The 13,771-nt window shown below is 43.1% G+C and overlaps 1 protein-coding gene across 1 annotated transcript in view; it reads right to left on the minus strand.

Annotated features, from left to right (window-relative positions):
* LOC112119785 (probable palmitoyltransferase ZDHHC11B) overlaps positions 1-11,930 on the minus strand; it is a 78,545-nt gene extending 66,615 nt beyond the window's left edge. The window contains exon 1 of the mRNA XM_026656372.2: positions 11,721-11,930. Within this exon, the coding sequence (XP_026512157.1) occupies positions 11,721-11,930 (210 nt within the window). The remainder of the gene's footprint in view (positions 1-11,720) is intronic.
* Between the last annotated feature and the right edge of the window lie 1,841 nt (positions 11,931-13,771).

The raw sequence follows: 13,771 nt of genomic DNA on the forward strand, positions 1-13,771 counted from the left end.
CTGAAAGAGTCAAAGTATTGCCCCCAAATTTTTCAAGAATCCACAGTCACTGACCACTTACAGGATCCCAAAATGTAAATGAGCATTAGTGGTCCAAGATTTATCATAAATTGATTGATCAAACCAGGGTGAATTCCAAAGGAGATTTTCGGAGAAGAACTCCAAGTTATACAAAAGCTTGTCAGCAATCTATTCTGCCACCTTGCCAGGCTTCTTGAAATTGTAATCACTGCATGCTTTGATTGACCTACTTGGATTGGATATTGAGAAGTTAAAATGACTGTATTTAAACCACTGATAAGTAAGAGAAATTGAAAAGAATTTGAACACGTTCTAAATCACTGGTGAGCAACCTGCAGGGACGTTCTGGCCGCCGCTTCCCACAGCTCCCATTGGCCGGGAAAGACGAACCGCAGCCACTGGGAGCTGTGGGTGGCCGTGCCTGCGGACAGTCAATGTAAACAAACTGTCTTGCGGCCTGCCAGCGGATTACCCTGATGGGCCGCAGGTTGCCCACCACTGTTCTAAATGCTGCCATGGAAAAAAGAGTCTTTCCAATTTGTGTCTGAAATGTCATTTGCAGTCTTGTTGTTTGGAGCATTAACTGCAGCTTGTGAGATTTCCTTTTCTTGTTTGAAAATAATTTTACCTCACCAAAGGATGAACATGACCCATGAAAGTAAGAGAGAACTAATTCTCCTGTCATACAAAAGTGATTTCAAAACTGAACCTAGACATATTTTTGAAGAAGAATTCAGATGCCATTATCCAAGTCAACTTCAAGTTTCTATGAACAATCTTTACATAACACAGCAATTTCATCTTAAGATCTATACTTTTATATTTCTGAATCTTTGAATTTTTTGAATGTTTGAATAGGTTATACTCAGCGATCACAAATTTGTAACTTATTTTTCCTGATTTCACAACCATAAAATTTTAAAAAAGGGTTCTGGCTGAGATTGTTTTTCACTAACTGCATGAACTTCTAAAGGCAAGCATAACTGCCCCTCTTGTCATGCAGTCTAACCCACCTGCCCTGCCCTCATGTCAATGTCCTAACTACAGGGCTTTCAGCAATATCTTTTAAAGGTTGCAATCCAAGAATATGCATTAGGGCAGAAAATATGAATTAGTAACCATTATTAATTTTATTAAGATCTACTGAGAAAGTGTGATTATTTTGACACGTTCACAATTTGAGCTACACTGGACTCTTAGCCCTTTTAGACACTTTGTTAAGGTGCAGAAATAGAAGCAGAAAACTGATTATATTCATATACTGCAAAGTAGTAATTTTCAGTATTATTTCTGTTTCCCACAGGGTTTATTATTCATGTAGCCATAAGCACACAGTGCAGTCATTAATACTTATTCTGCAATAACTAAATATCCTGTTTACTCAGAGATATTCATAATTAAGCTGTCTCACTATGAAGAAATATCTAAAAAGCAGAACATGTCATTTTCAGCTTCCCTTTATCATACACACTTGCATTTACAGATCTGAAAATTTACAGATCTGGATTCTGGACTCCAATTTTCATGTTACAGAGAAACTGTTTGACTACCTCCTCTCCCCCACATTCTTATGGTAGATTTCATGACAATACTTGCGTAGCTTCTTAAGGTGGTCTCAAATGTGATCTCAGAAACAGATCTTCCCTCCAGTCATTCTTGCTCTCTTTCACTAACTTCAGAGTCTGCCTCAACCTTGTTAAACATATTCCTAAAAGCCACTGAGATCAAACCAGGCACTGGTCTGTCTGCCTCTTTTTTGCCACACTTTTATCATATTTCTTTCACTGGATCTTGCACAACAACCTGCCTCAATTAAGTTCAAAAGCACTCAAAATGACCTTGAGAAGCCTTTCTGGTAACCTACACAGCAGTCTGTATAGCTGTGCAGAAAATCTAGCTAGTCTTCTTCTCTGTTCCCGGAGCAATAAAAGGTGGAAAAGAACACATTGTGTGGCCCAGCAGCAACCAATTGAGCTAATTAAGAAGTAGGCTTTACTCTTTCCCTGGCTCCTCTCTTGGTGTTATTAGATGAAGTAACAGAAGGAAGTTGACAGGAAGGTGGCCATGATATAAGACAAGGATCGCCACTTTTTATAAGTTACCTGTTTTATGTTGATCCTCTCCAGATTGCTGAACTTCACTCGGAAACAACTGACAAAAGGCCAACTCCCAAAGAATCCATCCACAATTTACACTAGCCACATTGTATGTCGAGACAGGACCTTGTAAATTTAGTTTGTACTATAGATTCTAGTGCAGTGTAAACATGTTCAATGAAGCTGGTAATTAAATATGAAGACTTGACTGAATGCAGTAACTAATAAATTCTCGGTAATCTGTACCCTATATTGGAAACAAAAACTATAGAACCCGTATCTTACCTAATTAAAATTAGGGTAAAGTGAGCAACAACAACGACAACAAAAATCAACCAGAAACTTTTTTTTTCTCCAACTGTAACAGAAAACAGGAACAGGTTGTGAAACAAAACCAGCACTAGGACAGAACAGAGACAACAAGAGCAAAGCTTACTCCAGGTACTGTACATGGACTTGAAATTTAACCTTACTTCCTCTCCTTCTACAGCATATGAGTTAGAGTAGCTTTTTCTTCCAAGTGCAAGGAACATGAAAATTGAGGGTGCCACATACAAACCACTCACATGTGGGTGCTCTTCATTCAAATAGTGTGAAAAATGTGGCTGGACACCATGATTCTTCAAACACCATTTTGTAAAGTGGAAACTGCAGGAAACTTTTCACATCACTTCTTAAGTGATCACTTCAGCATAGCAAAAACACACACACACAAACACACTTTACTTTGAGCAGTCACCAAACCACAAACTCCCAAATGTTTTCTGCACAATTCCAACTCTACCCTTGGGCCAGCATTAGCTAGTATGATTAGTTAAACTTATCGGTAATGATGAATTAAAATGAACCCTGCCACAAGGGCACGCTATCCTTGTATACTTTGCTGGAAAAAGGATACTACATACAGTAGAATCTCAGAGTTATGAACACCTCAGGAATGGAGGTCGTTTGTAACTCTGAAATGTTGATAACTCAGAACAAAACGTTATGGTTTTTCTTTCTAAAGTTTAAAGCTGAACGTTGACTTAATACAGCTTTGAAACTTTACTATGCAGAAGAAAAATGCTGCTTTTAACCATCTTAATTTTAATTAAACAAAACACACAGTTTCCTTACCTTGTCAATATTTTTAGAAAAATAAAGGGAATGTTTTTTTTAATAGTTTTTGTTTAACAAAATACTGTACTGTATTTGCCTTTTTGGGGGGGGGGGGTTGTTTCTACTGCTGCCTGATTGCGTACTTCCAGTTCCAAATGAGGTATGTGGTTGACCGGTCAGTTCACAAATCTGGTGTTTGTAACTCTGAGGTTCTACTGTGTTCAAGACACTGCCCAATACAGGATACAACAGAGACTATGACAGAACAAAAGCGCCTCTCAAAAGACATCAAACCTAATAAATATGAACTTTGACCATTATATTGTCTGTGAAAGTTATTTCAGCAAGAATGAAAAAAATGTGGTATACGATTATACTGAACTAAAATATCTAGCAGCTTCCTGTGAATTTGTGGATGTCCATTTGAGGCAAGAGAAATAGCTGCCTGCCAGCCAAACTTAGAAAATGAAGTATATGAAACTCCCTTAATCCCACTTGTTATAGTCTTATATATAGCTGATATAAGCAAGTATAGCAGATATACAGGCTCAACAGAATGGAGTAAAATAAAGCTAGTAATGAGACCGCTCTGGCCATTCATGCGTAGCCCTTTAGTCTCGTGCACCAGTATCAAAACAGGCATTCATAAGGTAATAACTGAAGAGGTTTATCATCATACATTAGTTGGGCCCTACCAAATTCACAGTCCATTTGGGTCAATTTCACAGTCATAAGATTTTAAAAATCATAAATGTAACGATTTCAGATATTAAAAACTGAAATTTCACAATGTTGTAACTGTAGGCGTCCTGACCAAAAAAGGAGTTGGGGGGGGGCACAAGGTTATTGTAGAGGGGGTTGCAGTACTGCTACCCTTATATCTGCCCTGTTGCTGGCAGCGGCACTGCCTTCAGAGCAGAGCGGCCAGAGAGTAGTGGCTGCTGGCCGGGAGCCTAGCTCTGAAGCGCAGAAGCAAGACTGGCATGGCATGGTATGACCACCGTTACTTCTGCGCTGCTGCCTTCAGATGGGCCCTTGGTCAGCAGCTGCCACTCTCCGGCTGTCCATCTCTGAAGGCAGCAGAGCAGAAGTAAGGATGGCATGGTATGGTATTGCCACGCTTACTTCGACACTGCTGCTGGCGGGGCGCTGCCTTCAGATCTGGGCGCCCGGCAGAGAGCGGCGGCCCAGCTCTGAAGACAGCACAGAAGTAAGGGTGTTATACTGTGATTCCCCCTAAAAATAGCCTTGCAACCCCCCTGCAACTCCCTTTTGAGTCAGGACCCCCAATTTCAAAAACACTGATCGCCCCCGTGAAACCTGTATAGTATAGGGTAAAAGCACACAAAAGATCAGATTTCATGGGAGGCAACCCGATTTCATGGTCCATGACGTGTTTTTCATGGCCATGAATTTCGTATGGTGCTGTACATTACTAATATCCACAATTGCCTGGGCAATCCACCATGACAATGACAAGAGAGTCACACGTAGAATCATGAGACAGAGTAGATGGGATCTGCTCTAGGATGGACAACTCCTGGATTTTTCATTAAAAAAAAAAAAAAAAAAAAAAAAAAAGGAAGTGTTTTATTTTATTACTTAAACAGCCTGCCTGCAAGCGTTCAGTTAGTGGTCTCAACACAGGCTTCACCTACCAGGAGTTGAGTCTCAGTTTCCAATAAAGCAGAAAGTCACGGGAGGGGACTTTGGCGCTGCGGCCCGAGTATGCATCAACTCTTCTCCCTCTGCATCAAATCTCTTGTCATTTTTGGAGCCTTCACACTTGGAGCCCCACTTACCTCCATCACCTGATGATAGAGTACCTCTGCTGCAGGACTCATTGTGGTACAAATCTCTACCAGCATGCAAAGAGTTATACCCTACAAAAACCATCCCCCATTCCCAATTAAGCAGGCAGCTTGTCCTCAGAGAAGTCCTATCCTGGCAAGAAGAGAAAGTGGCTAGCCAGAGAGAAGACTAAGGAGAGACACCCATCTCAGTTTCACAAGCTTACGGATAAGTAAAATGTGGTGGGACGTGGAGAAAAGGAACATTGCAAGGAAAGAGACCGATGCAAAATTTCTCACTTATTCCGGGGAAGAAAGAGGGAGCTCTTCACCTAATCATAGAAGCTTCATTCTTGGTGATGACTAAAACAATAGAACCTCACCCTGTTATTCAACCTACCTAGACTGGAACCCGGGGGGGGGGGGGGGCCCCCCGGCGCCGCCCGCCCCGGCCCCCCGGGGGGGGGGGGGGGGGGGGGGGACCGCCCCCCAGCACTCGCCGGCAGCGCGGCTGAGAGCCAGGGGAGTGGAGCAGAGCAGGCTGGGGCCGGGTCGCTCTACTTACTGGTGAGTGCAGGCCCAACCTCTTCTGGAGTCCTCAGGGAGTGGGGGCGGGGCTGGGGTGGGGCAGGGAAGAGGCAGGGCTGGAGCGGGGCAGGGGCAGGAGCCCTGGGTAAGAGCCAGAGCAGGGCCTGAGCAGCACGCAGCTGTGCAGGGCACCAGGAAATTTGGTGCTCCAAATTTCTTGGTGCACTATGCAGCTGCGTACTTTGCATATGAGTAAGGGCGGCCCTGCTGGAACCCCTCCTGAGATCTTGTGCTCGGGGAAGTAGAAGGAAGAGGCAGGTGAAATCACGTGGGACAGGGTACAGTGGTGAATTGCAGAGAACTACAAGCATTACAACTGATTGGTTTTCTCAGCATTTTTTTTTTTAAACTCAGGGTATGTCTACATGGCAACTAGATACCTGTGGCTGGCCCATGCCAGACAACTCAGGTTTACAGGGCTTGGGCTGCAGGGTTGTTTCATTGCCGTGTAGATTTCTGGGCTCAGGCTGCAGCCCAGGCTCTAGGATCCTGCGAGGTGGTAGAGTCCTAGAGCTTGGCCTCCAGCCCAAGCCCGGAAGTCTATACAGCAAGGAAACAGCCCCACAGCCTGAGCCCCGTGAACGCAAGTCTGCAGGCAAGGGCCAGGTGTGTGTGTGTAGTTGCTGTATAGACATACGCTAAATCAAAACCCACCCAACCCAGGCATTACTTTTATCTAGCCTGAAGTATGCTAGACACTTTACAGAACACAGTAAAGGCATGAACCCTGCCCCAGAGAGCTTCCATTCCAAATGTACATTTATAACATTAAAAGTTATAACTAGTAAAGAGAAGGTGGGAGCATGGAGGAAGAGCAAAGATTATGGTTAACACCATGCAATTGCTTGTTTATCTTTGTCTGCATGTTGCAATGAGCAGGGAATTTGATGCAGTGCAGAAAGCTGAACAAGGAGATCAGAAGGGTTAGCATAAAGGCTGTAATCCCACAGAGTGAAGGTGGGGACTGGAAGAAGAGGCAAATTGGGACATGAATCACGGCTCCCTACGTGTGCAGAAAGCATCTAGCACATTTAAACAAAATAACAAGAAGAAGTGAAAGAAGAAGATGGCAGAAGTGCTAGGAGGGTGATGTGGATCCAGATGGTGCACACTCTTGAGGAGGAATAGGAAGAGGAAAGAGAAAGAGGGGAAAACTAACCTGATGGCTTTCTTTGACAGGGTAACAAGCCTTGTGGATGGGGGCGGGGGGGAGGAAAGAGCCGTAAACCTGGTATATCTTGACTTTAGTAAAGCTTTTGATACTGTCTCATATGACCTTCTCATAAACAAAACTAGGGAAACGCAACCTAGATGGAGCTACTATAAGGTGGGTGCAAAACTGGTTGGAAAACCATTCCGAGGGAGTAATCATCAGTGGTTCAGAGTCATGCTGGAAGGGCATAACGAGTGGGGTCCCATAGGGATCAGTTCTGGGTCCAATTCTGTTCAATATCTTCATCAATTATTTAGATGATGGTATAGAGAGAGTACACTTATAAAGTTTGTGGACGATATCAAGCTGGGAGGGGTTGCAAGTGCTTTGAAGGATAGGATTAAAATTCAAAATGATCTGGACAAATGGTCTGAAGTAAATAGGATGAAATTCAATAAGGACAAATGCAAAATACTCCATTTAGGAAGGAACAATCAGTTGCACACATACAAAATGGGAAATGACTGCCTAGGAAGGAGTACTGTGGAAAGGGATCTGGGGGGTCATAGTGGACCACAAGCTAAATATGAGTCAACAGTGTAACACTGTTGCAAAAAAAGTGATCATCATTCTGGGATGTATTAGGAAGAATATGTAAGTAAGACACGAGAAGTAATTCTTCCGCTCTACTCCGCACTGATTAGGCCTCAACTGGAGTATTGTGTCCAGTTCTGGGCACTACGTTTCACGAAAGATGTGGACAAATTGGAGAAAGTCCAGAGAACAGCAACAAAAATGATTAAAGATCTAGAAAACATGACTTATGAGGGAAGATTGAAAAAATTGGGTTTGCTTAATCTGGAAAAAAGAGAAGACTGAGAGGGGACATGATAAACAGTTTTCAAGTACATAAAAGGTTATTAAAAGGAGGCAGGAGAAGAATTGTTCTCCTTAACCTCTAAGGATAGGACAAGACGCAATGGGCTTAAATTGCAGCAAGGGAGGTTTAGTTTGGACATTAGTTAAAACTTCCTGTCAGGGTGGTTAAGCACTAGAATAAATTGCCCAGGAAGGTTGTGGAATCTCCATCATTGGACATTTTTAAGAGCAGGTTAGACAAGCACCTGTCAGGAATGGTATAGACTAGGGGTTCCCAAACTTGGTTCGTGGCTTGTTCAGGGTAAGCCCCTGGCGGGCCGCGAGACGTTTTGTTTACCTGAGCGTCTGCAGGTACGGCCGCTCGCAGCTCCCAGTGGCCGCGCTTCACCGTTTCCAGCCAATGGGAGCTGCGGGAAGCGGCGCAGGCTGAGGGACGTACTGGCCTCCTATCCTCCCGCAGCCCCCATTGGCCTGGAGCGGCGAACCGATCCAACCGATCGGCTGGACCTGCGGACGCGGCAGGTACACAAACCGGCCCGGCCCGCCAGGGGCTTTCCCTACACAAGCGACGTCCCAAGTTTGGGAAACACTGAGGTAGAAGATAGAAAGGTCAGATTTTTACTAGTTTTTGCTGATTGAAATATTTAGTCTAAGAGCAGAGAGATGAAAAGGAGGGCGGTCTGGCCGTGGATGGCGTAGGGTGACCAGATAGCAAGTGTGAAAAATTGGGACGTGGGTGGGTGGGGGTTAACAGTGTCTATATAAGACAAAGCCCCAACAATAGAGACTGTCCCTATAAAAATCTGGTCACCCTAGAATGGCGGGAGGGAGGGAAGGAAGGAAGAAGGCAGCAGGAAGGGGATCAGAGGTGAAAAGTAATGAAGGCAGGGACAAAAGAGCAGGGGAGAGGGGAGAAAGAAGGTCACTGGAGACAAGGGGGCAGGTGAGATGGAGCAGTAAGAAATCAAACACACAAACACAGTACAGAAATCAAGCGATACAAGGAAGTGGTAAGTCAGCCTGGTATCTAAATGAGGCAAGTGAATCATATGAGAACTCAGGGGATGGGAGTGAAGTTGTGTGGTGATGATAGAAGGGAGAAGTCTACAGGCTCTAGAGGTCATGTCTGCTGTTCAGTGGAGTCCCAGCAGCTCTTTTTAAAATCCAACTCCTGTTGTCTTGGTGTCTGGTGGAGAGTGAGGAAATGGGACCCAGGGGACCCCCTCCAGCAGCTGTAGACTCAGGCAGCAGAGCAGGGTAGTGTAGCAGTTGGAGGGAACGTGGAGTCTCAACTTATGGACAATAGATAGGTCCTCCTGTAGCCCTCCTACTCATGGATATTCTGGTGTTAACTTGTGTTTAAGGTTGTAAACAAGTAATCTCGACCAGAGGCATCAAGCATTATACCTAAGGAAGGCCACAGCTGATCTTCAGGTATGAGATATTCACCAGTCACATCTGTGACCAACTGCGGAAATGTCTATTATTTTTATGAATATTGTGTGACTCAGTTTCCCTGTTCAATTTTGTATTGCAGCCTGTCTGAATCAACGAAAGCTCTAAATAGGATATTACAGAACCTAGCAAGACAGGTAAAGCAAAGACAGACTCCTTTGAAGCTGGGAAACAATGGTTAGAATATCAAGTGATGGGAGAATTTACCTCCCTGGCTCCATCCAGGCTAGGATATTTTACTTTTACCCAGGTAAAGCCTGAAATCAAAAGGCCCTTACCAGTTAAAAAGGTACCTCTGCCAGATAGGAAGGGGCTTTTTGGGTGAGCTGAGAGAGGCTGGCCAGGGATGTGTCAATGAAAAGGCTGACAGACAGAGACAAAAAGATTAGGCAGCAATGCAAGCACTGTAAATTGGTTCTCCAAACTCAGAGACAGGGAATAAACCAGACCTGCCTGAGCTATGGATAGAGATGCTAAGCTTAGGTAAGGGAATATGCATGTAAAAGCCTCTTTGTTATTTTATATCTACTTTTCTAAGCACTGTGCAAAATAAATCATACTTGGTTTTGGAGAAGCTGTTTCTGTCTCTCTACAAACGTATGCTGTCACATAGGCTCCCAAAGAGAAACCCTAACCAATAGCTTCAGTCTCATATGGATTATTCTTTAGAGGTTTCCTCTCTTTAGTAATTCCCTCCAACCCAGGAGCAAAAGATCCTTCTGTTCAATTAAAACCACAGTTTACACTAGCAGTTCTCTTTTGTTCCTGTTAAGCAGTAGCCTTACCTCAAAAGCCCTGTTTCCTTATGAGGTTTCCCAGCAATCTATTTAACAGTTGTAACTAATATCTAGTTAACTTAGGGCATCTGAAAAAGGCCATTTTATTGCTTCTCCACAGGTTTAATGCCTCATTATTATTACAAGTTAAAGCAAAGGGTTTATGCATATCTTCACATTATTTTCTCATGTTTTAATTTGGCCTTTAATTTTGTTTGGCCAAACATAAAACGGAATCAATTTCATTTCTTTGAGGTTGCACTGCTACCACCTCACTTTAAATGGACAAAAGTATGAACTGCAACAAATATGCACCCATCCTCTTTTCTTGGAGTGGGGAGGGCTATGAATTTTCATAGGTCATACTATCAGTAGACCTCTCAAGAAGTTTTATAGTCTATAAAATGCTGCCGCACCTATAAATGTGATAGGAAACCAAAGCTTGTTAGCCTTGACAAGTTACGGTAGCTGTTTTATCCCTTACTTGGTGATCATCGTACCACCTCTTCAAGAATTCTTCTAAATCAAATAGTAATAGCAAAAGTAGTACAGCAAACTGGCACTCCCTGTGCAGCATTCAACTAGTAACACAATCATGGGCATACTTTGAACTTAGTTGATACCAGACTAGTGGACCCAGGAGAAATTCCGACAGAAACAGACGAACACAGCCACAAGTAACCCGTAAGGAAATGGCCCCTCTCAAGCATACAGTAACACTGCCCTCCTTTTTCCATTTTGGTCAGACTTCTTGTTTTCTTTACTTCTATGTAAATAATATCATCTCAAGCAGCCATCATCTTACTTGTAGGTCAATGACAGCAGCAGCAGGGCCAGGCATAAAATGTTCAATGTCCCCCCAAACCAGTCACTGATGGTCACAAGTCATTTGAGGTCACCGGTCACAAGTCATTTGTGAAACAGGGTAGTGCATATCACAGCAAAATTATTTGGGAAATTCAGAGCACAAGGAGCTCTAAACACAGATCGTTATTTTGATTTTCATGTAAAGAAAGAGGCTTTTTTCTTCACTGGGATTTTAAAACATCTTCAATAGTTTTGCAGTGTAAAAAAAGTTTTTTTGTTGCTTATAATGTACACGAAAGATACAAGCTAGGCAGACATACTTATATAACTGGATTTTAAGGCACCAGTTTTTCTGCTTTGTGATTTTTTTTTTTCTTATTTGCTGTGGCATGGACTTGAGAGTATTCAAAATGAGACCCTGGAAGTAATCAAGCGAGGCAAATGTACTCCCTTGCCATATGATACACATTTATAATGAAATGATACCGTGGAAATTCCATTTATAGTGAAATAGAATGAAAGTCCAAATGTTTAAAAACTATTTCTGACATGGCACTTTTGCAACCAGTCTGATCCCAAAGTTTATTCTGTTGCCAGTTCGGATACACCATGCTAATGGAAATGCAGGTTATCCTCACAGAAATGGCCAATTGGTGGAAGAGTTCCAGCCTCCAAGAGCACACCTTGCCAACTACTGACTGATGTTAATGTGTAGAAATCAGAAAAGGGATTTCAAGATTTCAAAAAGAGAACAGTAGGAGTACATACGAAATACCTATGTGTGGTCTTTAGAAATGTGTACATGCTTTTAAAATAATGAGTAATATTCGTGCTCAGCCTGGAGTTGCAAAGCACTAGAAACTTAATCTGGTCCTCCTGCCTAATTGCTATGTTCTAAATTCTACTCAAGTTTGATTTAATTTTTTTAAAATTTCATTTTTACTAAATTACTAAAGATTTTGAGGGGGTGGGGGGCAAGGGAAAAGATTTCCAAGTCCAACTAAAACAAATCTGGGTATACATTACAACAAAATACAACAACAAATATGCAACTTACCCAGTACCAAAATATGCAGCAGCATTGACAATAATGATCAACAAATCCCAAAGGTTTATAAGGATATAACAGGATGCTTTGATATCCTTTTGAGAATCTAGACCTTTGTGGATTGCAAACATTAGAAATGCAGCAAGTAGGTGAACTCATGTCACACGTCTTCTTTAACAATGAAAAAATGAAAGGAAAACAATTCTTCTCCGCTGTCATGAAGTCTCTGACTTTTGACTAGATTCATGCAAGATTTCAGCCGTCAATTATGTCAGATTAAAGGCTTTTCAAAGCACCAAGAGCACTTTCAACTAAGATGAATAGTAACTCCTGTCTTTCTCTGCTCCGTTTTAAAAGAGAAACTCATGTTCTGAGCTTTTGAGTTGAAGAAAGAGGAAACCACAAGAAGGAAGTACAAACGGTTGGTGAGAATGGTCACATTTGAGTAAAAGGTTAGCATTTTCAGGAGAAAATTAAAAAAAAAAAAAAAAAGATTCCATCTCTAATACTGGACTGCACACACATTGCTTCAGTTTCTCTGCCCACACACACACACAGCAAAAATCAACGAGAGAGTCACACACTTCGTTGCTTCTGTAGATGAGTGCATTATACACACCAGGGACAACTTGCATCCTTACATTCCACTTTACAAGATTCCTGGGAGCCACCCTCCTCTCTGTATTTCAGCAACTCCTGAAACCTCCCCTCTAAATCCTCTTCTCACACCAGGGGCTCTGTGTGCCTCTCATTCCTCTTACCATACCAGGGATCCTCACTGTCCCCCATCTAGAGGTTCTGTGTATCCCTCATTTACTCCTTTTCCCATGCTAGGTGCTCTGTGCCCGCCTGCCCCCACCTCCCCATACTAGGGACTCCATTCTCCCTCCCTGTCAGGCGTTCTGTGTGCACCCTATTCCCCACTATGCCTCCCTACTCCTCCCAATCCCTATTCTTATTTCCTTCCTTTTTGTCATTCAGGGTGTCAACATGTTAAACTCTGTTGGGCCATGCCAGTGGGATATTATTACACTGGAAAGTGTCAATGGCTGCCAACCACTGGTTCTTTGAGCTACAGAAATTTACAGAGGTGGCTGAAGCTGCTGGCTCTGCTCAACAGATGGGGGGGGGGGGGTGCTGTGTCTCCCTCATTTTCCTCTTCTGGTTTTCCAATTTCCCCCAAAATCAACAGGATTCTGCCTGCTGATGCCTAGAACATTTGCTGAAGTTTTGGCTTTGATGGGATGCGATGTTCAAAAAATTAGCACATTGCATCCACATGGAGAAATATTACTGAGCTGAGTATAGGGTCTTGCAAGCTTCGCCAGTGAGTCTTGTGAGAAAGAATTTGAAGTGCTTATAACGTAAGTTTTACCCAATATGGATTTATTTTAATTGATTTTTTTTTTAAATCAGAGAATATGGAGAATTTAGATTCCTCCCACTCCCAACACCATCCTCTTCTTGGTTTCAGGCAACAGCCCCAATACTTGCTGATGAGTTAACCCTTTCAACTCCCTCAGGGCTGCAGAAGCGGCAACTGCTATAGGCTCCAACACCTATCACAACCTACTACAACTATCACGCAGGTTTAATGGTGGAACTGGGACAGATAGGGAAGATATAGGGAACGGGCAGTACTGAAGGAATCTGCACGTAAGGACCACATTCCCTGGATTCTGCAAAGCTCTGCTCTAAACTGGGCTCACTGCACCACAGGCTGCTTAGGCATTTCTGCCACTATGCAAAAACCATCAGCCATTCTCCACATCCACAGAACAATCATGAAATGTTGCAGATGCCACTGCAGCGCTGAAGTAGCAACAGCAACCATGGAATAGCTACACTGCCCCCAATTACACAATGTATCACATCTCTATAAGACCCCCTTGTACCAAGTTTGTCTAGTAGGGCTTTGCATCAGGGGACGGGAAGAGGATTATAGGAGAAGGATCTGCCTTTATGCCTCCATATTACAGGATATATCCATAGGCGGCGAGTTGTATGGGCTCATGGTGCCCGGGCTCCAGCAATAATCAGGGCCTGGGGCCCTGGCTCCA

The sequence above is a fragment of the Terrapene carolina genome, unplaced genomic scaffold, assembly GCF_002925995.2.
Source record: "Terrapene carolina triunguis isolate 2854851 unplaced genomic scaffold, T_m_triunguis-2.0 Scaffold229, whole genome shotgun sequence".
Taxonomy (NCBI): Eukaryota; Metazoa; Chordata; order Testudines; family Emydidae; genus Terrapene; species Terrapene triunguis.